Genomic DNA, 27,675 nt, shown 5'->3' with positions numbered 1-27,675 from the left:
AATATGGCAAAAAAAGGGGTCCACATGATAAATAACCAAAACCTAAAAATAATCCAGATATACCCCTTTAATTCAAACATATTTATGCATATGAAAGGGCTGTTTTAAAAGTAAGATAACTGATATATTTTTAAAATATTTAACTGTAGAACGATGAAGGGGTTCATAAATGAGGTACATGCCCTGTTTTTCAACATTGCCAGCCGTCACATTCAATCATTTGTTCCAGTGTCACGAGCGCAGTCCCACCGCTGTCGTAAAGTTAAGGGACATTCCCATTCAACCAGGTTATAACGTTTAGTTTCATTTTAGTGTCATTATCTTGCTGGATGTTTTTCAAATGCCCAAAGAGATATAAGTGAAAATGGGGTAAGGTCTGACGGAAGACAAGCACTTCCCATACGTAATGCTGTAATCACTGTGTTTGAGGTAGCTGAACAGATTACTATTGTAGGCAGTAAACACCCCATAGAATTAATCTGTAATTAATTCTATGGGGTGTTTGAAGTGGCTGAACAAAAAATACTTGTTTCTTGCACATGAGTTTTGGATCATACACAGCTAACAATTGTTGATGAATTTTTGTGATATGCAGAAATGGGATAACTGTGCTCATTTCTTCATTTGTCCATATATCAAGTAGGGTAGCCATTTTGGTTTAGTCATCTGATATCAAAAAAGGTGAACAGTAAAAACAAGAAAATGTTATATATGTGCCATTTTTATATGATGATTTGCTGTTGGGAAGACATGATTTCACCTCCCTTTCCCAAACCTTACTTTTCAAGCAGCAACCCTCATACATAGGTTCAAATTTGACCTGGATTATATATTTAATCGCACAGTAGATACTGCAAAATAACGTTACAGCCACTTTTCAAAGTACACTCCTTCCTATACATCTATCCAAAAGTTCTGCGAGTTTTTGTATTCCACTTTTGAAGAAATCTTTTGGTTAACATCAACACTGGGCTACATTTTTCGCCTCATCATTGGAATAAGCGACCAGAAGACTTAGAGTTAATTTCAGTCATTTTGGAGATCTCGGTAGTAATCACCATTAATTGTACTGCCTTGTTCTATGAAAGAACAATTTTGGAATCGCAAAGCACAGTGCCTGTCCCTATATAAGGGCTCTCGTGGGTAGTAGCAGTTGTTCACCATCCTAAGACCTGACTTCGAATCCCGTCAATGACGCGAGGAATTTTGGGCTTTTTTCACAAGAAGAGTATGGTATTTTCTTGCGGAAACTCGGATTTTTCATCCAGCGAACAACAAATAGACCATAGAACACATGCAATTAATTATACTGCTCAACATGGTCTAAATCGGTGATGCGCCCAAAAGCCTACAACAACTGACCAACCTATGAGGGAACACTTTAATATTTTCAGTGGAGGTTTGCTTTCATAAGTAGTGTTGGACCCATATCTTGTCAACTTGTTCTTGCGTTGTTCTGCTGAACTATAAACATGTGGAGATTCCATCTTATATCGTTGATTACTGCCATTTCATAGATCCTACATTACAACGATAACATACACAGAGTTTTAAAGAGCTGCTCAGTTATATAAAAACTCTGTTTTCAACTCCCTTGCACATATGTTTAAATTTTAACATTTATAGATTTCATTTTTATATATATAAAAAAAAAGAATTTAAAAAATTCCGCTTCATAGTTGTGAATCCTGTCTCACTACATAAGAAACCTTTACTATAACCTGAGTGCCACCATTGGTTCATGTTTAGGTTTAATAAACTAAAATTTTTAATGTTTTATTTTAAGATTTATTTTTATTCGTATTATTTAATAATTTTTACAATAAACTCATCGAATATTTTCAAATGGTACTTTAACGTTGAATTTGCTTCTTCAATAGATACCACATTTCAATCAGAATTAAAATATTTGGTTTTACCTCTAAACACATAAAAATAAGCATTTAAAAAAAATTATACACATTTATTTCATATTTCTTAAGACTATACATTATACAATACACTGAATAACATGTTGAATATTTACAAATGGCTATGTACAGGTTACATAATGATGGAAATTTCTTCCTTTACAATCTCAAACACGGGCTGATAAAATTAGACTACCGTCTCCAATCATCAGTCTCCCTCTTTTATAATTTTCAATTTGCTTTGTAGTAATTCCCAGAGTTTGTAATTTGTTATTATTAGTTGAGCTATGATTATCACAAGTTATCATGGACGGATTTCTATTCTGTGTATTTCTAACTGAACTTTCATCTTTCTTATCTCCACACGTATATACAGCTATTTGGCTTTCTACTGTCTTTAAGAGTTCGGTATTTGGACGATTTCGTAGCGCTAATTTCTCCTCAGTCTGTTTCCTATGAGGCATAGCATAACGTAATTTTTCCCAGAACCACCTCTCACCCCACACTAGATAAGTTTTTGTCGACAATAAGAACTGCAAGTCTTTGTCCAGTGTGTCCTTTGGAGGCAATTCTCCCTTCACAATAACAATCAGTCTGTCGATTTTGTCTTCAAGCATCTGGTAGTAGGCCGTGTGAAATTCCACTTGAAACCACATGCTTTCCAAAAAGTCTTTGGAGAGAATCAAAATGGTTCTTTTACTGTTCTGCACAGAGTTAACGATGCTCCAACTAATGAGATTACCAGGAAGCCAATCGCGTTCGTGAATACAAAGACGAAATGATGGTTCTTTACTTTCCAATTCGGTTAACAGCGACATTGCAACATCTCTGTCGGCACTGCTGTAACTCACAAAAGCATCAAAAATTTTATCTTCATCCAGATCTTGTTCGTTAAAGAAGCACACAAAGAAATGATGGAAGTGTATGTACACATATGCAATCACTGTCTGTTTGTTGCGGTAATACAGAACAGAAACTACAAATAATAACAACGCAAGAATTACACATACAGTCGTTACGGATATAAGCTGGATGCGATAAGGTGTGTTGTCTATTGGACACATCACTTCGTCTGGAACTCTATCTACAAGACTATGAGTCATGGTTTCCTCTATTTTAATTAAACTAGCGCAGTAAACTTGTGTGTGGTCGCCAATCTTCTGATAATTTTCTGTCACCCAGTGCTTGAATGGCATTGCAGAACAATTACAGTCCCAAGGGTTATCCGCAAGGTCCACCAATACATTGGAACTGATGTTTACAAAGTCCATTAAAGCTTTTGATAATTGCCGCAGTCGGTTTCCTTTTAGCGACAACTTTTTGAGATCAGGTGGAATGCTGGTCCAATCATCAGTACTAGAAATTAAATTACTATCTAAGTACAATTCTGTAAGATTAGCCCACAAAGGACCGTTTAAATCTGCCAGTGATTCTACGTAGTTCTTCTTAAATTTAAATATCAGCTTAGTATGGAAGGGTAACTGGTCTGGAAAGCTGATCAATTGCTGATCGTTGCAGTTAATGATTACAGTATTGTCGTAAGGCCTGCTGTAACAGAAACAGGGATAAGGACATGTATCCAAAATAGGACAAGTGAAATCCTTCTCTGTTAAAGAAATGATAAGCCTACTTTCCAACTCAGGTGGATTACTGCATACAAGTTCGTTTGCTTGAACAAATTGTACCATCTGCTTAGTGTACTTTTTAGTATTTCGCAAATACTGCGAAAATTCCAATAACCGACAGTCACAAAAGAGAGAATTGTTATTCAAGTACACCTTCATTGGATTTCCATACGCTTCCAATTCTTTGATAGGTAACTCGTTCACAAACATATCATTAAATGATATATCGACAACATTTACTGTTGTGATATTATTAAAGCCAAGAAGTAGTTTCGTTTGATTGTGAGAATAGGTAACCGGGATCAGACCATCCGATATAATATTGTTCTCCAAATTTAGTAGCTCAAGACTTAAATATTGAGTCCATTTCAAATCAGGAATTTCAGTGAGATTATTTCCTGATAGATCTATTTCCTTTATATTACGAGTGAAGCCTAAATCAAAGGAAGTAAGTTTATTTTTACTAAGATCAAGTTTTTCAAGATTACTCAAGTAGCTGAACAAATGCCGGTGGACGTGTTCTATAAAATTAGAGCTGAGTTTTAAAATTTTCAACTGTACGTTGTTCCTAAAGATTCCTTCAGGTAAATTTGTGAGGTTGTTCTTTACAAGGAAAAGTTCCTCTAGCTTTTTGTTACTCACAAAAGCATCTGCTGGAATTGAAGTCAAGTCATTAAAACTCATACGAAGGGTTTTCAGTTCGGAATTATTACTTAAGAGACCAGGTGGTAAGCTGATTAGACTATTGTTCCATATTTTGATAAGTTTTACCTTTGGAATAAAGCTAAATATCTTTGGCGGTATGCTTGTTAAATAGCAGTAGTTCAAGGAAATTTCTTCAAGTTCTACTAAGCCACGAAATACATCTTCCGGTAGAGATTCGTTAAAATTGTTTTCACTGATATCTAAACACTTTAGCTGACTGTTTGACAAAAAGATTCCAGAAGGAAGGGCTGTTAATTTATTATTTTTTAAACGTACTTTAGCTAGGTTTGGTGCTCCTTGAAAGAGTTTTAAAGGTATTTCATTTAGCTGGTTTTCTGTAAGGTCGAGAATATTTAAGAAGCCCAAGTTGCGAAATGTGTTTTCTGAAATTTTCTCCAAGTTATTCCTGTAGAGGAAAAGGGCTTGAAGGTGTACTAGATTCTGAAAGATTTTCTCTGGTAAGAACGTTAGTTGATTAGCACTCAGATCAAGGTGGGTGAGATTCACCAGATTGCTGAAGAGATTCTCTGGTAAGGTAACAAGATAGTTACCTTTCAAGTCTAACTTTTCGATGTGGGTTAAATTCTGGAATATATCTTCGGGAAGTTCAACGATTGAATTATCCGTTAGTTTCAAATCTAGAAGTGTATCTTCCAGGCCATGAAATAAGGAAGATTCAAATTTCGAGTTGTTGTTCACGTTATTTTGGAAATACAAAACATGAATTTGAAAGTCACCTAAGAGCTCTTCGAAAGAATTTGGCAGAGGACAATAATTAAAGAGTGCACTTTCTGCTGACCGAATACCAAACTCATGGAACATCGATGGCTTGTATGGATAAATATCCTTGCAAGTGACTTTGATTAGTTTATCCGCTTTATAATAGATGCTTAAGGTACTTTCGTAAGTCGATGGTGTAAAACAATTTATTTCCCATGAATTTCCCTGGGAATCGCAAAGGCAAGGAATATCAGGCAATTCAGGACAATTTCCATTCGTTATTGCTGCTAACCACAGAAGGAGAAATATTATTTTGAGCAATTGAAAAGTCTCCATATTAGCTTCTGCTTCTTCACATGTGAAGTTCACATCGTTCTGTATAAAGAGATAAAGGAAACAGATGTATTAGTTCTATAAGATACACCAATAGCAACAGTAATTCAAATTTAAAATAAGTAAAACTTCTCTCTCTTAATTGACAGTGGCAATCAACAGAAGTAAATAATAATAATTAAAGTATCTATTATTTTGCATACCGTGATTGTATATTGCCTATTGGATATGTGTAGAATGCTGTTATTCTATTATCATAATAAATATGTTGACTGCAGAGCTATGGCACGGAAATTTTCTCCCTGAGACAACAGTGTAAAATAATTCCTAGGATTACTATACTCAAATGTACAAGGACGTCACAATTTTACAAACAAGCTTCCCTCGCGAGACCTTGTTTCTAGGTGTTCTGCAAATTTCAGCTGATGCTATCCTCTACAGTGCAGGACAGCTTTTAATCGAAGTATGCAGGGGCGGGTCCCGATAGGAGCTAATCCCTATTAGATTAAATAATTTAGATTTTTTTACTGCTATAAGAAGATTAATGCTTAATGATTCTCCTGGACACCGCTTTAGTTCCCTTCCTTTTAACTTCTTTAGCTCTTCCGTTTAGAAAATCCTGGAAAACGACCCTATGTGGCTGAGTCCACCTCTGTGGGATTTTATTTTTTTTTTTGGAAATAATTTCAAGAACCTTGGCTTGAAGGTTTCATCAGATCGAGAAAATGAAGCAACATTTTTAGCACTACCACCACCGCGCTCAATCCATAATTCGATTTTCGCTATAAATGACTACAATACATCAAAATGAGCCATGATAGTGGTATTTGTCCCTTGCAGTTTCAGATTTAACGTGTTCAAAACTTCAAATACATCTGACAAATACGCCAAGCTCAGTCGAAAGCTTTCATTTTGATGGTAGGATCGCAGCCCTTCTGCACCGGGTGGAAAAGACCTGAGTTCGAGTACCGTCGATGACGTGAGGAATTTTATGGGTCTTTACACAACGTGGCTGAGTTAGTCGGGCTCAGGCGAAGGTACATGGTTTGTTCTCGTCCTGAAACCCGGGATTTTCGTCCAATAAACAGAAAATTGACCTCAGAACACAATATACACGGAGGAATATGTCTGATGTTTCTAAAACCCAACAACAACAAGACAAGCTATGCGCAGTACACTACTGCCTCACAGATTATGATATTTCTATGGCTTGCCGATTAAAAACATAAGAAATAATATTATAAAAATATTTTTATGATATTGAACACGCTTTTTCAAATTACAAATGTTCCCCTTGAGAATTTCTTAGCCCTTTTCCCAGTGGGGCGCGCCTCCACGGTTGAGAGTCACTGCTCTAAGACACAAGAGCCGGTTTTTTAAACGAAAAAGTTGATCTACTTCAGCTCAGTTGTACTTAATAACGGAAGTGAGTTAATTACCATTTCCGTTAAAATAGTTCCTTCCTGAATTTAACTTGATCGTTTCCTGAAAGTTATGATCGTACAGAATATCTAAGCAGGTTTTGTAAGTTGTACTGATTTTTTTATTCATTCTGTTGGTATTGTATTTCTTTCATTCTATTAATTTTCGGTCAATTTACGCATTTCCAAATACTCATGAATTTATTACATTCTAACACTGAAGGGTTAGAAATCCAAAAGAAAGTTGTTAACGTCATATTCGAACATTTAAAATCTGCAAGTGTCATGAAATATATGTAGGAGGGAGGTTGCATCCACAGAAACTGAATGTGTGCTAGAGAGTGGAGTGAGATGTGAAAAAGTACGACTGATAAACCTAAACTGCCTCGTGCTAATACTGTTGACCAGAGCCGTGCCGAGTGTGAGGCGAACGAGGCTCTTGCCTCAGGTTAAAAGCTGAAAGGGGCGCCAAAGGAAAGATTAAATAATTGCCAACGTTTTCGATTTTATGTTTTGATTATTCCAATTCGTTTATCATCTTGTTTTTGCAAGAAGAAAATCTTTTTTTGTGTACCAGAAATGTATTTTAAATAAGATATATTTTTTTAATGATTTATTTTATATATATATTTTAGGGGAGGGCTTAATTTTTAATTCTTACCTCGGGCACTAAAATGGCTTGGCACGGCCCTGCTGTTGACTATTTTTTTTTTTTTTTTTAATTTCACTTATCGATAGTAGTTATTAAAAATAATAGTTTATTTTACCTTTTTTTTTTTTTTTTTTTGTCGTAATGTTTCATTGACCTAAATATTCGTTTCCTGAAGCCATTGTATGCTAACGTGGTGTTTTTATTAATGCATGATCTTATATATAATGAATCTACAACCCCCGTTAAAAAAAAAAAAAAAAAAAAACTGCCAAAAAATATCGATTTCGATTATCCGAGACTTCTCTTATCCGAAGTAGTCTTGGTCCCATTTTTTTTACACAAAGATATCATTTTGACAAAATGATATCTTTGTCAAAATTGGAAGACGATACTTGTATCGTCTTCCAATTTAGAATCTAAAGAAGCTGCAATAAGCAGTTGGTATCTGCTTTCTTTTAATACCAAAGATGTCTATATTAATCATTAGGGCAAAACAGTACGCATCACTTCTAATTTCTGATTATAAACTGAGATAATTTAAAAAGAAGCAGACATTAGCATTACATTTTCCAGCTGATATCCTGCTTGGTGAAAAACGTGCGTGACGCAAACAATTTGCGCATGTTAGTTGCCATGATCCAGGGCGTTGACATACTGACCCCAATTTTTTGCTCTATCCTTTCCTTTATATATTTTTAAATCCTTGGACATTACTGCCGAAGATGTGTCCTTCAAAGTACTAGATTGCCTTGAAAAAATTCTTCCGATAGTCCTGTATGGAAGAAAGTTGTGAATTCATATTGTAAAGTCTAAAATGATTTCCACCCAGTCATAAATTTATATTTGTAAACATAAAAATTTTAAATTCTGTGTATTCTTCTAAAATGTATAAAATTTTCTCCATTCTATTCATTTCTGTTTCTTTTTATCATTTGAATTTCTGCTTTTGCCTCATACAAAGGAAACGGAATTTCAAGGATTATCTTAGATGTTCCATTTAACCCATGGCACTGGTATTACAAATTCATAAGAATCCATAAAGAATATGTCTAATGCTGTTATCAAAGATAACATTTGGAACAGTAAACTACATTTAAAATATGTACATTCACCGGGCAAATAATCAGAAACCTTTTGTAGTTGGTGTCAATAGATAATTAGATAGTAAGGTATGCAAATATAAGTTGTCACGTGGTATGATCACAAGTTCCTTGGTATCAGATAAATACTGTACGCTTTCCTGGACTCGGTCCGGTCATGAGAGAAGACAGGTGATCTCCCCGATTTTCAGATAGGTGTTATTGTTGGGGCATGTTTAGCAGGAATCACAATTGAGAAAACAAAGGAAATCACTGATGTGACGAAAGCAACCAACTCAAAAGCAACGAAAGGAGAATGCAGATCCAAGAGAAAGAAATACGGCAGAAAATCGGGACTTCAAGAACAAGACCTTTAAGAATGAGAACTGAAGAATTTAAAGCGAATTGTGCATCAGAATAGAAGGTCCAGTGTGCAGCTCATAACTTAAAAATTCGATTTAGGCAAAGAAAGACCCATCTCCAACTGAACTATGCGTCTGGAGTTGAACAATCTGGGATTTATAGTATACATTTAATACATCAAAGATATACAGATTGATAAGAGTAATGGTTTCACAAAGAAGGAAAAACTTATCATAAATTCTACCATTTATTTTTCAATGTAATCTGTGTTGTCGAGAGGATTTTCATCATTATTTAATTCCTGTTTACAGAAATACCATGTCACAGTTCGCTAACGGCAATTACGTTATTTATCACTTTCAGATTTCATTTCTTTGGACATTTATTTTACAAAATTGTATTTTGTTATCTATTGCTTTACGCAAAAGATAAAATTTATCAAAATAAAGTAAATTTGTTGTAATTAACTTTTTTGAAAGTGGAGATGTCTAATAACTGTTTGAAGTTGAGACATGCTTTTTAAATTACTATTATGAAATGCACTAACCTGAAAAAAAAGTCAAAATATTATTATTCCGAACATAGATTTTAGATTACATTCAGAAAGGGTATTATTTGTTATTCATCAGATGCATTCCTCTGTTCCGTTATGTAATTATTAGTTTCCGGCCAACGTCTTCCCAGCCATAGAAAGGGATGCCTGATCCTGATAATAATCAGTTGTTAAGGGAATGTCCCGAAATATGAACTCAAGATGCCGCTAAAGAAACATGGTTCTCATTAGATGTTTCTCTTTTATGACTTCAATCACGACAGTGTAGACACGTCGACCCTTTGGAAATCCCGCACGTGCTAGCGGCACAATGATCCTCGTTGGACGTTTTGTACACTGACTGAAGTCACAGGCTATTGATCAACGCAAAGATGTATAAAAAATAGTTATTGTTTTTTTTTTTTTTTTGTGAATGCAAATTAAAAAATTAGTCAAAGATGATGGGGTTTTTCCAAACTTATTTTTGCACTCTCACTATTTGTTTGGGTAATCCTGATATTAGAAAAACAGTAGTAGTAGGGCATGTGATGCAAGAAAGTAAGTTTATGTAGCATCGACCAAAAAAGAAAACCATTTCACACATCCATACCCTCTAAAAGTTTGTCCAGCTCCTTGAATTATTTAAGTTATCAACTTCCATAACGACAGATGGAAGTTTGTTTCAGCAATCAACTACCCGCTGGCTCAAGGCAAATTTCCACACATCCTACAACTGTCTTTCCTCAATTTGAATTTATGCTCCCCTCAGATTCGTAATCCGAGCAAGAGGAAGAATCCCATCAGAATTTTAAGAAACTAAGGCAGATTACGAGAAATCTATGGCAAAAAATGCTAATAAAAACAGCAAAGACTTCTTTACTTATATAAACTCTAGAAGGAAGAGGTTGAATCAGATTGGTCCACTTGATATCGACTTTTGTATCATCAGGACATTAAGCCTGATATACCTTCATCAATATCATTGATAAATATACAAAACAACAGTGGGCCCATCACCGAACTCTGGGGACTCCACTAATAACATTAGTCCGTGCACGAAAAGCATCGTCCATTGATTACCACTATCTCTCTTCTCCCACTCAACCATCCTTTTATCCATTGTAGCAACTTGCCCTTAATACCATACTCCTTCTATTTGTACACTAGTCTTCCATGCACAACAGTATCGAAAAGCTTTCCTGAAATCCAAGTATATGATATCAAAATTATTTTTTGCATCCCGTTCCTTTGTGACCACATCATAGTAACTAATCAAATTGATTCGTAATAATTAATGAAAGTTTCAAGGATCAGGCCTCAAAGACTTCGGCTACCCGATAAATGTTTCTTTTATTTTATTATTATTATTATTATATATATATATTTTTTTTTCGTTCCAAAAACACTCATCATAGAGAAGTCAGATTTGGCATGCAGCTCCCCTCTAGTGACCCTTGAAGACACCACATAGAGAATTTGGAATGTTTACTTGTTTAGAATAATTGTACCGGTTAAATAAATAAATTAAAATAAAAGAAAAACTTGATGGCAGTCAACACATGTACAGACAAGTTACACAAGGCACAATATGGTCTTAGCTGCTAATACCTATATAAATCACAATAACAAGTCTTCCGAACTTCTCTTCTCCACAGTTTTCTTACAATGCTGAGTCAGGGCCACCTGGCTGCTTCGATTGACCTTGTCTTACCTTCATTCCCCACCGTGTGCTCTCCAACTCAAATAATCATCCAAACAGTGTCTTGTCTTTCTGACATTTTCGCAATCTTGAAAGTCCGAGCTATATAGACGAAGTACAGAGGTTATAATCACCTTCTCTGACACCGCTTAGAAAGGAACTGAATTCGAATGATGTCAGGTATTTTATTTATTTATTTTTTTTCGCATTCAAATGTGGTTGAATTCAGTTGGTCCTGGGCGGAAATTACGTGTTTTTCGTCGTACACCAAACTGGAAAGAATACACGCAATTACCGACACAATATACCGGCGCCTCGTAGCCTTAGTTGCTTTGGCGCCTAACACACACCTACTCCAATTTGCATGTTGTACAGGTTGTGCATACTTTGCTTATGAGGTCAGACACAAATTGTTTTGTTTCATAAATTGCGAACATTTGGTTCTATTTTTATTTTTAAATGTATTCACTCATTTGTTGTTTCTTAACTTTTTAATAGCAGTGTAGTTTTTCCTCAATTAGTATATTGGATAGTTTGAAAATGTATATAATAGATGTATACGATATGCGGATATTGGTTATTTTTTGTATATTTTTCTTTTATAATTATAATATTAAATTCGAGTGGTGCAAAAAGTTGTGAGAACGAAGTATAAAAGAAATAGGTACAAAATACTGTTTTTGTTTTTGTTTTTTTTTTACAATGTATTTTTCTTTACAATGTATTATCTTTCAAAAAAAAAAAGAAAATCTTCAGGTTGGGCATGAAACCAGGCTTACACAGCTGTTTTTAGCTGGTCATTGTCTTTAAAATAAATAAATACATTTCCTGTTTATACTCCGGGACGACCACGCGGTCAGAGGAGTTCACAAGATCGAAATAACACAAGACACAGCACCGTATTTAGCAGTCACAGGGTTGAACCCCCGGTCACTCAAAGCATGTGTACTTATGTACACTCGCGCCTGACCACTCAGCTAAGGAGTGCCTTAAAAAAAAAAAAAACCCTCCCCGGCGGGGAATCGAACCCCGGTCTCCCGCGTGACAGGCGGGGATACTAACCACTATACTACCGAGGATATGCTTAAAACCAACTCTACGAGGATGAAACTTGAAGTTTCTGAACAAGGAACAGTCTCTTGGGTTGGTTGGTTGTTTTATGATTTTATGGCGCATTAGCGTCTAATGCACCAAGTCAACAGTCACTTGGGGCCAGATCTGAGCTACACGGGAGTAATTTAATAGTTCAAATCCACACCCATGAAATTTAGCCTGTGAAACGAAAGCTTTGCTCAGGGGTGCATTGTCATGGAGAAACAAGCCGATGAACCCCAACTTTCTTCTCCCCTTTAACCCCGAATTGGAGCTTTTAACTTTAGCATAAGGCTAGCATAATATTTCTCTTTTATTGTTGATTTATGTGTAAGGAAATCAGATTAACAGTCCTTTTGTGTCCCAGAAAATTAAGGCCAACACTTTCCAGTTGATGCTTGGGTTCAAAACTTTTTTCAGAGTTGGAGATCTTCAACCGCAAAATCCAAGTTAGAAAGCAACAACTACATGCTTTCTAATTTGGATTCAGGATCATAAAAATGCAGCCAACTTTCATCACCAGTCACCAAACGGGATAAAATTTATCTAGATTAGCAAAACAAAGGTTTCTGGGAACCTATTTTGCACAAACTTTGGACAGTCCCATCCTCGTGCATTGTTGTTAAAAGTCTTCGACAGGAAATGATAAGTACTTTATCAAGTTCGTACACTTCAGTTCTTCTGTTTTTCTATTTTTTTTCTTTATTGACGGCAATTATTTCAGAAATGATTGCTTATGGCCGACCAAACCTTGGATCGACCTCAACTGACTCCCATCCTCTTTTGAACTCTGTCAACCATCGTGCAAAGTAGCATGACTTGGTGATGCTTTCCCAAACACTCTAGTCATTCCTTCATAGATTTCTTTAGCATTTCTGCTCTCTTTCGTTAAAAATTTGCTTACTGAACGATGCTCGATTTGATGCATATTCATTTTTCTTCCATCTACTAACAAAAAAAAAAAAAAAAAAAAATTAAATTTTAGAAACTGCACGAGATATTGACATATACAATTTTTTTTTGTATATTATTTTATAAGGCATTAAGACAATCTATTCTGTAATATTTATTTCTTAATTAATTTATTTATTTATTAATGCATTTGCATTTTATATTCCCTGTTTTCATACTTTTTTGACCACCCCTCATACATTTTACGTTTTATTTTTGTTTGACACTGAGCAAAAATAGAAGCACCCCCTGCCTTGTGTTCTTATTGAATTCGCCATACCTCAAATGAAAGGAATTACTGTAGTTCATTAGGAAAATATTTTTAATTAACAAATTAAGGATCATAAACACTTTCGGTCATTTTATCTTAGCTAAATTTCTCTAATATTATACATAAGCTATAGCTGAAGTTGCCTTTTTCGTTAAATTTGAAATACTTAATTCAGTTAACAGAACCGTTATGTAACTACCAAAAGAAAGAAATTAATTTATAATTTTTTGCAATTAACTTAAAGATTGAATTTTTTTAATTAAAGAAATCTTAAAAATGATGAAAATGGCATTGAAACTTCTTAATAATGAATTTAGAACCAGCTTGACAACATAATCTATCATCATCATCATCAGTATTTAGTCTTGTGACTAGTCAGTTCCTCTGATGAGCTGTCTCCACCTTTGTCTCTCCTGTGCCGTTTGTTTCAGTTCCTCAAAATTTCGAAGTCCTGCTTCACCCAGCAAAGTCCCGATGAAGGTATTTTTTGGTCGTCCCCTAAGGCGATTTCCCCCACAGTCCCCTCCATAGCATCCAGAAGCAAACCACCATGTCGAATCACGTGGCCCACCCATTTGAGTTTAGTTGATCTTATTCTACCTAAAATTTTCCTTTGTTCTTGGATACGTCTTAATACATCCACATTTGACACTTTCAGTCCATTTAATTTTTTCCACCTACGCCAGTACCACATATTGAAGGCGTCAAGTCTCTTTTTGTCTCTCTTTGTAAGAATCCATGTCTCTGCTGCATATAGTGCCACCGACCAGATATATGTCATTATTATCTTCTTACTAATTTCCTACGACATCTTCTTCTGTGTAATCATCGACAGTTTATTCTTGAAAGACTGTTTTGCCACCGCAATTCTGGATTGAATCTCAGTTTGACATGAAATGCCCTGCGCAAATAACTGCCCCAGATACCGAAAGTGATCGACCTGTTCTATTCTTGCTCAATCGATCTCAATTCGGAAGGGAGTTGACCTTTTACCAATCATCATTGCATTTGTTTTCATCTTCATTCCATACTTCAGAACTTTCTTATTTAGTCTTCTGATCATTTTTTGCAGCGTAGCAGGGCAATCTGCTAGTATGGCCTAATAGACTGCAAAGTTAATTGCCTGTACGTACTTAATAGAGTGTACATAATCTATAATAATATATAAATCTTCTCAGGCGTAAAAAAAGGAAAAAAAAAAGTACATAAGCGTATATTCACTTTCAAATGTTTGTACTCTAGCTACAACACCCCGACAAATTTATTATAAAGAAATGACGCTTTGACATAAATTTGAATTGCATTCATTGCACAAAATAGCCTTGATATTTAACTCTTTCCCAGAATGATTACAAAAGGAACTTATCAAGGTATTCTGTTGCCATATTAGTAGGCAGAATAGCCATCCACTTCAACGGTTGGTAGCGCGCATGTACACAAAAACACTCAGCACAATGCCACTGTATTCATAGCATGCGCACTCGTCGATTATACACGAACGGGAAAAGGTTTCTCTCTCTCTCTCTCTCTCTCTCGTTGTCAAGGTAACCTTGAACTTTCTGACATATATACGCATGCGTCCATATTCATGCAATAAAAAAGCATGCCGATATGCATTAAAATGGAAATTAGCAGTTTTCCACAATAATTTCCTGCTATTTGTCATGCGGTGATTGAGCGCCTCCAAGCGTTTTTTTTAAACATTATATCTTTAATAACAATAATAAACAAGTTACGTTGTTATTAACTACAACAAAAAATGACTGTTTTTGGTGGAGTTAATAACACCAAGTGTTTCTTACTCGTCAGCAGTAACTACTGATTACGGTAGAACCATTCTTTCTTTTTGATTAGTTTGGAAAATACGCTGATAGGCAAATATACAGTAGGCAAAAAAAAAAAAAAAAAATTGAACGCTCTATTTTTTGCGAGATAATTATATAAAAATATCAAGATAAACGTGACAATTAATTTATTTAAGATACAGCTACAAGGACAAAGTTTGTATTACTTAACATTTTAATAAATGTTATTTATTATATTATCAAAATATTTTTGAGAACAACGCATATTTAAAGAACGAAAAAGTATCCGAACACTTTTAATTCAAAGTACACAGGGACCAGTAGCATTACTAAGGGGGAGGGAGTTAAATCGAATTTTAGAAATGTGAGAGACAAGTTTTATTAAAAATAAAATCCGTTTTAAATACTGTATGTATTTAAATTATGCATGTACAGCATTTATGTTTATACTATTACTGTGGACTTTACGTAGGTGAACGTGTTCAAATACTTTTTGAACCATTGTAGACTTACTGCTTACGGTTACAAGAGATGATTCCAGTTACACGAATTTTCAGAAGGTAAGATATCATCTTTTAATTGACAGTTAGAAAGGGAGACTTAAAATTCTGCCAAGGTTACTTTCTGTGAGGAAACATGTAAGGTGAATTTTAAAACGATGTTTACTGGGATGGAAAATAAAAAAAAAAGGCATGGATGTTACAAACAAAATTTGAAATAAATGTCTTCAAGAACAGCAGCGTAAACAGAAGTGAAATTGGTAGGAATTCTCCTTCCTCCTTCCTCTTCACTACTAAGATTAATGATAAACTAGATGTCAGTATCCGTGACACTCCTCCAAGGAAGGGGACAGAATTTTCAACTAGTGGGGCAGGTATAGTGCATGTGTTCATTGTGTAACATTCGTATGCAAGGTACCTTCAAATGTGTTACTTTCCTATTATTTGACTACTGGAAAATAATAAGGATAGAAATTTTTATTATCATAATGAATGAAGGCTAGAAGCGAGTATATAAGTACACTGATTTTTTAATTTTTTTTTATTTCTTATGTTTTATTCAGTATTTGTAAGTTATAATTTGACTATAATGAGAACGCTTCCTGATTTGAACCCATATTTCTCTACTTATCACTGATTTGGAGAGGTTTAGGTTCAGTTTCTATCGATGACTGGAGGAGTTCCTAAAGGTCTCTTCAATCGGGGCTGTTGTTACTCAATCTCAGGAGAAAATTGTGTGTGTGTGTGTGTGTGTGTGTGTGTGTCCAACTTATGCAAACATACTGAGGGGATGTGAAACTCCTAATCTTGCTATCCCAGCTAACAAGATGGACACATGATTGTTATAAGGTTTTCGTAATTGAGTTAGCATCCTGAAGCTTTATATACTGCTAGTATTGATATTTTAACAATAAAATAAAAGTTTCTATTATAGATCTGAAATTATGAACAGTCAAAGTGATGTCGCTAACGATCGGTGATAGAGTTCCCTTTTCAAATCAGGAGAAATTCAATTGGATTCATGAAAAATTGTAAAAAGTATACCAAAAGAATACATTATTCATATAAGCAAGATGGCGTCATGGCTTGCACATTTTAAAAAGAGTCACTGACATTTGTGATCAGCCAAGTAGCGATAGTCTGTCTCAAATTGCCAGATCATTGCTAGACAAAAAAAATTATGGCCACAGTATTTTCGGACAGAGAAGGCCCAAGTTTAGTTGATTTCTTAGAGAAAGGTCATACTATAAGATATTGCCAAACATTTGGTGAGCTTAGTATGGCTAGTAAACAAAAAAGGAAATCTCTAACAAGACAGCAAAGCACATTATACAGTGATAATGCCAAGTCACGCACTGCCCATATGACTCAGATCAAACTTGCAGACCCAGTGAAGAGCTTTGCATCAACCTGCACATAGCTCAAACTTGGCCCCATATGATTTTTCTCTAGTTGGAAACATGAAGAGGAAAACTATTTTGGGTAATGACTAGCTGATAAAGACGATGATAGACTCGCATCAACAGTAGGGTCCATCACAATGCAAATGTGAGTTGGAAAGAACTAGCAACAATGTATTGATAAACAAGGTGGAGAGATAGAATAATGTATAACTGCTTCCCAGTGTTCGTTTAAAAATAATATAAATTTAAACTTTGTATCTGTCTTCCTACTTTTATGACCAAAGAGGCATTACTTACAGATCGACCCTTGTATTGTGAAGATATCTAAGCAATGCGCCATCATATTGTGAAGATATCTAAGCAATGCGCCATCATATTGTGAAGATATCTAAGCAATGCGCCATCATATTGTGAACTATGGAATGGAACGATTTCGTTTTCATTGTGAATTGTAACGTTTTTTACTCAGCGTGACATAGCCGAATGGTCAAACAATGGGCACAGTAGCACACGCTCTTTGAATAGACCGTTACTCAAGCCCGTGACCGCTAAATACGATTAACGATTGTATTCAGGATTTATTGTAAGCTCCTCTGACCTAGTGGTCGTGTCGGAGTATAAACAAGGACTTTTTTAAAAAAATTCTGCTTTCTTGGACTTTTGCTATTACTTTATTTAATAAGCAAACACGAATTTATGATGCAATACTGGAAGCATTACACACCTACTCTGTGGATTTATAATTAACGAAGTAAATGGTCTAGAATCATTAAATCATTCTGCATACTATCCTCGCACTCGAAAATCTAATTTTAATATTTCCTCTCCTTCACAATCAAATCCTGTCCCATCACTGAACGCCTTTTCTTGTTCTTTATTTATTATATGTCATAGAAGATGAGTAAATAAATGAAATTCTTCGGCCAGAAGTAGCCGCGTGGTCAAGCGTGCGAGTGCAGTATAGCACGCCGTTTCAATTGACTGTGGTTCAGGCACACATGACTGCTAAATATGACTAACGACTGTATTCTTTGTCAAACTGATTAATTGTAAACTTCTCCGACTTGGTAGCCGTGACGATGTATAAACAGAATTTCTTTCTTTCTTTTATTTAATTGTGAACCTTTCACCTCTATTTTAGCTGCCTCCATGCATGCTTCTCTGCTCGGCCTTCAGTTCGGTTTACTGTTCATCTCTGCTTAAAATCCCTTTGAATGTAGGTGATATATGACCCCCAGGGGCTCACATCTGGTGAGTTTGGGCTTGGCACACCCAGGGTTCTGAGCTGGATATCATCATTCTTCTCTTTCTTGGTGATTCCTTTCTACTTTTGACTCTCTCTCTCTCTCTCTCTCTTAGGGTAACTCGGGAATTTTTTTTTTTTTTTTGGCTGGTGCAGCATAAGCCTCAGGCTTTCTTGTACCACACAGCTAATAATAGTGATAGCTATTGAGTGAATGAGTCGATTCAGATGATCAAATCATCTAACTGAATGTCTAACTCGGGTTACGGTCAGCAGCGCTGGCCTAAACTGCACCCATGGCGTGAAGATTCCTTTAGCCACAACACTACTGAGAGGTGCTCTTAAATGGTTTCTAAGTAGCGCCTGAACATTGCAGTGGCGCCTCGAACTCGGGTTATTAATAATCAAATGACTGCAGTCACTGAATGTTTAAAGGATTCGATGCTAACATAGTGACGCAGTTCAAAAGAACTTATTTTAAAATATATAAGGAAATAAAATAAAGCCACTCGTATTGCCCTTAAGTTTACTTCTAGCAGAATGCAATAAGTTGAGGGTATGCTGTAATTGGTTTCTTTAGAGGAATAACGTGTTTCTCAATCATAGGTTCACGCCTCCATTCAGGAATCGTGACTACTGTATCGAGTCGTGAATCGACTCCTCCTTCGCTATCGAATGTTATCTCCTTTCTCACTATGTCTAGTTACTGGATGATCAGTCACTTATCTCTAAGTATCTTCCCTCGAGTTATGCGTTCCTATAAATTGCGTTAAGACGAAAACATTTATTTCGAAAATCATTTTACCATAAAAAATGATTTTCGAAACTTGAAAGTGCACAGGTTCTAATAAGCGACTTAATAGTCACTCATTTGATTACGTCACACGGAACTGCCTTGTGATTGGCAGGTTTTATTTGTTCATTTCAAATGCAGTAATATTTTGAATGATAATAATAATAATAATTGAATCAACAAACACTGATTTATTCGTAAATACTGCCCACTAAATTTAAAAACTAGATATGAAAAAATAGCGTAGATTAAGAGTGTACCTGAAAAAAATTATAGGAAAAAAAATATGCATAACTTAAGAGTGTACACATAAACACTCTTAACTGAAAATATTAAACTATTTGAAGACTAAACATACTCATTTATTTGTGGCTATCATATTTTCTAGACTGCAATATATAATGTTAATACCGTAGACACTGACTGAATATCAAAGGTTATCAGTACATTTTTAACCTCCACTAAAAGAGTTTAAGCTAACCCGATCTACTTTGAACCTTGAACTGTTGTTTGAGAATTCTCCAGTTTCAAGCGGTATGTAAATATGGAATTATCATGAAAGAAGTCTGAAGAGGTGGATTAAACAGTATCTAGAAAAAAGTGCATAATACGCATTATTAACTATTGCAAAAAATAGAAAACCTTCAGTACATTAAAATTTCTAAAGTTAAACACAAAGTTAGCATTTCTGAAAAAAATCTTTGACATTGGCCGAAAATTCTTCTAATGACGTCACTGACTAAATTCTGTTTTATAATTTTTGAATGGAATTATAGCTCAGATGGATTGGAAAACAGGATGGTCATATTTTGAAAATTGGTAAGGGGACAACTTGAAACAAAATGTTATATAGCATTTTTTCCTTCAAAAAGTAAAAGAAAAATATAAAATTACAATTAAAATAAATTTTGTTATATAAATCTAGTTATTTTAAAAATAGCGAGGAAGACTACTTTTACTTTATATACTGCATTTTTATTTAGATTTCTCTAGTTTTAAAATTTCTTCTCCTTCCAAAGATTTTAAATTCTGAACAGGACATGTTATAGTTTTCTTTCACCATAAGTTCGGCTTCTAAATTTTCTAATAGAATGTGGAATGCTTAATATGCTTACAATTTGAGACAAATTATTTGTCTCCGGAAATTTTGAGAAAAATTGCACCCCATTTTTTTTATCAACACGCACTTTCTTTTCTTCATTACTTAGTGACGAACAAAATGCCTTTAGACCTTCTCTCATTTTTCTTTTGTTATTAGAATTAATTTTTAACACGTCCGTTAGATTCCAATAAGAATTAATTAAAAATACGTAAAATTAATAAATTAACAGTTTTTATTAATGATGGTATTATCGGGAAGAGGGACTTTTTAAAGTTCTAAATCGGGCAATTCCCGGGCATATCGGGACGGTTGGCCATACTGGTTGGAAATCTTCGTAAAATTAACATTTTGGTGGTATACAAAGCAATCGAAGCGATTAAATAATTAGCTGGAATAGTTTTATAATTTAATATGTCGGTTATGCTCCAGTAAGATAAACTCACTAAGTTTATTTAATCACAGTAAGTTCGGGTTATGAATGAGGTAATGCTGTATGTAGATATTTAGGAGGACACACTAACGCAATATCGGTGATATGTTGTATATCTGGTAGGTCACTAAATCTCTGTAGGTAAAGAAGGTCTTGTATCATAGTTTACTACCACACAGACAACTTCCGCGTAAGTGGACATTTCCATAACAAGAAGCGTTACTAATAGTTCTAATCACCAGAAACTCGTAGGAAAGCTAGCAGCGAAACGAGTTATAGAAGCTGTAATTGGAAACATTGAAATATGTCACTGATTTTTTTTCTCTCTCTCTTTTTTTTACACCCCAAGTACATGCTATGTTCGGCTCTTCTTTAAATTGCCACAGATTGCATAGAACGCCCATAGCAAAAAATTCAACTACTTATCATCTAACGAAATGCACGTTCATACAGAGTAAGTAACCAGTTGATCAAAGATACGGTGGTCATCTCTTTGTCTGATTGACTTAACAGAACCCCCATTCCACATTTGTGTACTGTATATAGTTTTGTTTCAAAAGCTTGGCTGAATCATGCGAAGTATGCAATTAAAGATTTCTGCAGCCATTCACAAGATACTCGAAAATTCTATTCAACTGATTGCTCAATGGATCCAACATAACTTTACGCTTAATGAGGACATTTTAATAAAAAAAAAATAAATAAAACGTCTCCATTTCTTCACATGTGGTTGATGCATATTTAAAATAAGCAACTTTTACGATATCCATATTTCTCAAAGAAACACACATACAGTACACTCCCGCTATAACATTCTCACTTTAGTGCAATCCCACTTATAACATTCTTTTCTTCTGGTTCCATGAACCAGCGAGTAGTTAATATTTGGAACAGGCTTCCATCAGTGGTTGTGGAAGTGGATGATTTGAATAAATTCAAGAAAGAACTAGACGAATTCTTGAATGTTATGCATGGGAGAAGGGTGTAGGTTTTTTTTTTTTTTTTGGCTGATGCTATATAAGCCTGCTTTCTTGCATCATTTTCCGCTACTACTACTACTACTAACCAGAAGAAAACCTATGAAGTACCACTCATTTTTAACGCTCCCGTTTAAAATCTTTCCCGCTTGTATCGCTTTTCTTTTAAGGTCCCAAGAAGGAATAAACCTGGATATAACCATTCTCCCTCTTGATTTTTGGCTTTCAGAAAGGGATGATAGGGATCTAGGAATTCCTAGATCCCTATCATCTTATCCTTAAATTCTAGGAATCATTAATTAATCGTGTAGTTTTGTTTACTTCATAGAAACCGTTTCCAGTGCAGACGATGTTTATTTTACGTTTAACCATTACCTTAGAGGGTAGATAGCCACCCTTTCCAACTCAGTGTCTACCTGTTTATCTTTTCATTCGACTTTTTCTCTTTCCTTTTTTTTTTTTTTAATTTATCGTTATTCGCTCAATACGGCATCAATAAATTTAATTAATTACCAATATTATTATTACTTCAATAATAAATAAAATACTGCATTTATCATGTACTATCAAATGCTACATGATAAACATGACAATACCCAAAACTGAAAAATAGCCTCCAGAAAGGGATCCCGCTTATAGTGCTCTTTGGGGTTGATTACTTCTTTCCTATAACCAGGGGTGTAGTGCCAGTTTATCAACAAGGGACTCGCTCGAGAAGAATTTCAGCTAAGTATCAGGCCCAGTTAAAACAGTATTTCCTTTAAGAAATTTGCTAAGATTATTTATATTTTCAATCGCAGTTGAAAGAAAGAACGTTGTTACCCTTTTCTCCAAACAGCGCACCACCCGTTTACATAACTGACGAGTTTATAATGGGTATTGCAGCATCTGGAAACCCCCAAAAAGTAGCCATCAATGAATCGAAGACGCTGCTTTATTTTTGCCCGATCAGGACACATATAATTTTTATTGTACATTAGTTTGGATATACGTGGCCGGATCTGTTTTTTTAATTACCGTATACCTGTTTTGCGTCTTCTTGGAAGAGCACTTCACATTTCGGAGCTTATTGAAAAATTAACCACCCACCTGGTCAAGCCCTTAGAATGTTAACTACCTTTCAAGAGGTTAATCACTCTCCACCAAATGTAACCGATAAAAAAAAACATCCATTAGTTTAGTCATAAATATTGAGTTTAATTAATACTGCCGTCTTGTTGCTGCCTACGATCGTCACTGATCACTGGAAACATATTATTCATAGATGCAAGAGGTTGTTATCCGATTGTTCACACTATGTAATCACACAACGATGATGCACACCGTGGAAAGTGGAAATTAATTACAGTATCATCATCAGAATTTTGCGGGTTTTTTTTATATTTTATTTTATTATTATTATAATTTTTTTTTTAGGAGAACGGATAAGTAAAGGAGAGGAAAGAGGGGGTATTCCCTCCCTGGTTTATATTACTTCTTCACTGTTTTCGTTAGACTATTGACAGATAGACACTTTCTAACGTAATTGCCTCCCTTCACTAGAAAAATGTCTGGCGACATTCAAGGGCAAAGGTCTCAATTTTGGGTGGACCCATCCTACTGTTTCCAAGAGGTGATATCCTCAATTATAAATGGGCTTGCTATTAATTAACAAACCAGTTCTGTGTTCGGCAATCTTTTTTTTTCTTCTGTTTTTTTCGCCATTTATTGCGTGATTGCAAAAGTCCATCCTACGACTATTTACGATGCAATCTAGCGCGTATAGTTATTATATTAATTATTATAAGCACTGGATTGTACCTTGAATGGAATAACCTCATATAACGAAGTCTAAGTTTCTAATTTACAAAGTTTCTGAGATATTTAAATTCTTATATCTATATAGCTGCTATTTTGTAGATGCACAGGTATATCGATTTATTAAAGAAAGAATCTACATCAGTGTTACCTTTAAAACAGTCTTTTTATTGAAGAGCATGTGCAGAAGATTCAATTTGAAAAGTTTAGGAGGTCTTCTTTTCTTCCATAGTTAAGAACCTCTGATATACATTCAGACTAATTCTTATTTCCAAAATCATTTTTGTTTCCGAGAACTTAGCCATAAATATGAACTGTCCTAATTTATCCTTTTTGCCCTCTTGCGTTCACGGACTCTTGGTCTCGTATATTTACTTCTGTAAAATTTGGTCCTCTTTATTGTAGCATAAGTATAATACAGGATAAAATATACTATGCCCTTAGTAATATAGTGACATCCTTACCGTTTCTCGGACAATACACACATGAGGAGACATAAATTTAAAATAGATGGCTGCAAGAGAGCTGTGTGAAAATTTACTTTCACACAAATAATTGTTGGAATAAACTTCCATCTGGTGGGGTGGAAATGGGTAGTTTGAATAAATTTAAGGCAGAATTTGTATATTTAAGGCAGGATATATATATATATTTTTTTTTTTTGCTTCTGCTGCTTTCTTGCATCATTTGCCACTACAAATACTACCCCTTCGAAGGTACTCAACTACTTAAAGTAAGGAAATTGTTGAAAAATATGAAAAGAAAAACCCTATAAGAAACAATCGACGCTAATATCTGAATTATAGAAAGTTTTTCTTTAGACAGTGAGATGTAAGTAACTGGAATAAATTTCTTTCGGGAGTAGTTGTGACTGACAGCTAGAGAAAATTCAAAGAAAAATTCAAATTTCATTGTGCTACTAAGGCCAAACTGTGCCTATTTCTACGATGTAAAATTCAAACTATGACATTAGTTAGTACATTTGCATCATTATTACATAGATGAATTTTCTAGACAAACTGCGGTTTGTCTAAAAAATTCAGCTATGTAGTAATGATGCAAATGCACTAATTAATGTCACTGCGGTTCTTGTTTAAACTGTAACAACTTTTTGTATTTAGGTAAGAGCTATAGAACTGCCTTGCATATAGATTTTTTTTAATTAAAAGAATACTAAACTTATAACTATACTAAATCCTAACATTGACCAGCACACATTCTCAAATATCTTTCACTAAAGTTAAATTTTCAAAAATATTTAATAGCAAATGAAAGATGTACAATGTTTGAATTTTTCTTTAGTATGGTTATTAGCATCTTTCGCTAGAATACTTGATAGACAATATTTTTAGTGTGGACTTTCCTTGATGAAGATCTCAGTCTGCCTTGTCTGTGATAATTGTGATTGAAGTGGATGGCAGAATGTCACGGTGCCGGGTGGGTATAGTGCCTGCCTGGCAACCCAAAGGTCGCTGGTTCGAATCCCGCCTCGGGCTTGGATCAGAGTAAATGCAAAAACTTTGGGAGGTGCATTATGGCCACAGAAGCCGATGCGCTAACAAAAATAAAAAAAAGAATGTCATGGAGGTTGGTTATAAAGGTCAAAACGGGGCTCCAGTTTACATGCTGACATACTTTTTTAATTATTTATATCTCTCATTTATATCACTTTTTTTTCAATTTTTCCCTCAAAAGAACCAAGGAATAGTTAGGGAGAAAAAAAGCCTATGTCTGGATTTGATCACGTTTACAAGAAATAATACACATCCACTCTTACCCATTTACGCTACTGGCTCAACCCTTGCCAACATACTTATAATATTGTGACATCACAACTTGCAGTGGCCTTGTCACGATATATGAAACGTCAGTTAGTCATTTGCGCAAGCGTATTAATTACTTAATTTCATACTTAAATATTAACTAAGTAAATTCTATTTGATACCATAAACTCGATTTCTGGTTGAGGCTTTTCGAATGATATATAATTTATCTTTGTAGATTAAAATCTCGAGACCAATATTGAACAAACATATTCAAGAACTGTTTAGATCAGTGTTTCCCAGAGTGTGGTACGAGAGATGATTTTAGGTGCTACACGGACGAATATTGCGGACATTACCAAATAACTTGACACATTCAGAAAGGATTCTGGAGATCGCTTCATATGGCATCTTGAAACAACAAGAATTTAGGTGATACTTTAATAAATGGATGATTACAGTTTCTTCACCAAAAGTTACTAACCGATTCATAAAATACGATGAAAGCAACTTAAACATGTGTTCTTATTTCGTGGAACAATTAACAGCTTAAGTCCAAAAGAGCTTACGTTTCTTATCTATTGAAACATCTATTGAAAGAAGTTGGTAACTCTTGGAGAAATATGATATTCGGATGCCAAAAGACAGACATAATCACAGATTATATCTAAAAACTTCCCTTTCTTGAAAAGAGGTGTAACTACGAGAAACGCCTTTAATTGGACCGACTTTCGTAAGACACTTTGAGTCATGATATAGAACTTCTGTACTATACAGCTTCTGTCAAGTCACGCGTTAATGATTCGGGGTAGAGCCTTGAGTTCTCTGAGTCCAAGAAATAGGAAAGAATATCTGTCTGTCGGAGTTGTGCAAAAATATTAATCCCTATTAATATTTTCACTTTCAGGTTTTTTGCTATCTGCCGATAAAACTAGCATTGTTATTTGGTTGAAAAAAAAAATTAAGGTTTATTTTTTTGCTTGTAATAATTTTTAAGCGCTGCTTTATTTAAAATATTCTGCAGCTTCCACTTATCTCGGGATTTCCTGTTCAGACTTTTAAAATGCAGATTTTTTTGCCCTTTCTAAATTAAATGGATATTCCAAGAATTTGTGTTTATAACGAAGCAGCGACATCTAACGTCACTTTCATGTAATGATCAGATAGAAATTAAAAGAGTTTACAAGAAACATTCTACTGTATTACGTTATTTTCGTAAAGGAGATACGGTATGATTATTTTAATTTTTTTAATTTATATTTTTAAAAGATATATGTTGTAATTTTTATTTCAATTTGTTTTTTTTTAACATAGCTTTTCTTCTTTAAAAATAGTTACGTGTTAAAGCGTGTCAGTAGGTTTGCAGAATTTTCGTCTCTGTAGATTATACATTTCACTACATAAAAGGATCATTTTTGATAATAATGGGGTGGCTTACAGCCAAGAGATGCAGTGAATTGAGGAGAATTATAAGTGCGTTAACTCAACACAGATAAGCGGAACAGAATAATTGGTAACTAGTTTGTTTACGAAAACCAGTTGTGGCCAAACGAACACGATTGTGTTTCGAATGATTTTCCTTCATTAGGCTTAAGTAATCGTGCGTGTTTGCACGCCAGAATGCGCATGAGCAAAATACAAAAACAAGAATGCATGCATGGCACGCAGTATTGGTGTTGGTCATAGATTCATGTGATCTCAAAGATGATGACAATTTAAAAAAAAAAAAGACTGAATTATTTCATTTAATTTATTTTTCTAATTAAACTAAAAAAAAAAAGAGTATAAACATTAGATAACTTAAGTGGTATTTGTTGACATCAAAATGTTTAATATGAGGATGAACTAATGCATCTGCGATTTATCTACAGAATAAAAGTTTAACTGAATTTATCAATATAAATGAAATTAATTTTCTATAAAATAAATACAAGGCGGATGACTAAAATTAAGAGTGAAAAAATTTGTAATTGTGTCTGTATTTTAAATAAATCTTGTAAAATTATAAAAAGAAGTACTTAAAAGAAGAGTATTGACTTTAAACTAAGTACAGAAAATAAGCATTTAAATTACATATGTATTTAAATAAATTATTTAAATGTATATTTAAACTAAATAAACAACGTAAAGGTGATTTAAATTTAAAAAAAAGTAAAAACTACTCACTTGAAACAGCCATGCATAATTGGAACTGAGAGGGAAAATAGATACTTCTCCCCTTAACTTGCGAACGAATTTTCATCCTGATAGGCACCAACCACCTGCGTTGGTGAGTATTTCAAAAATGTGGCCTACATCCGGATGAGTTTGCAAATAACTTTGTCAGCATGTAGGTACCCACTGTCTTCTTCCTTCCAAATACGTTTCATGATGGACCAGTGATTTCTAACGTCTCTGACTAATCACTGACTATATTTAAAGGCATTTAAGCTCCTGAAGTCAAAGTGATCTGAAAATCGGGAGAGTGATCGATAAGTACCCACTGTTCAAAGACCTTGACTTCGACGCT

The 27,675-nt window shown here is 34.6% G+C and overlaps 1 protein-coding gene and 1 non-coding gene across 2 annotated transcripts; both read right to left on the bottom strand.

Moving 5' to 3' along the window:
* Positions 1-2,019: 2,019 nt before the first annotated feature.
* LOC150079689 (uncharacterized) lies at positions 2,020-27,675 on the bottom strand. Its single transcript, XM_090383652.1, has 2 exons — positions 27,333-27,675; positions 2,020-5,335 (listed from the first exon to the last, which is right to left on the bottom strand). The coding sequence occupies exon 2, from the start codon at positions 5,294-5,296 to the stop codon at positions 2,078-2,080; it is 3,219 nt and encodes a 1,072-aa protein (XP_090239778.1). The 5' UTR covers positions 5,297-5,335; positions 27,333-27,675; the 3' UTR covers positions 2,020-2,077.
* TRNAD-GUC (transfer RNA aspartic acid (anticodon GUC)) lies at positions 12,047-12,118 on the bottom strand. The gene has a single exon. It is a non-coding gene; the product is annotated as a tRNA-Asp (tRNA).

The sequence above is a fragment of the Mastigoproctus giganteus genome, chromosome 10 (genome assembly GCF_048544385.1).
Source record: "Mastigoproctus giganteus isolate SK-2022 chromosome 10, ASM4854438v1, whole genome shotgun sequence".
NCBI lineage: Eukaryota > Metazoa > Arthropoda > Arachnida > Uropygi > Thelyphonidae > Mastigoproctus > Mastigoproctus giganteus.
Note: the sequence above shows the minus strand (reverse complement) of the source record. Positions and strands in the feature narration are given on the sequence as shown.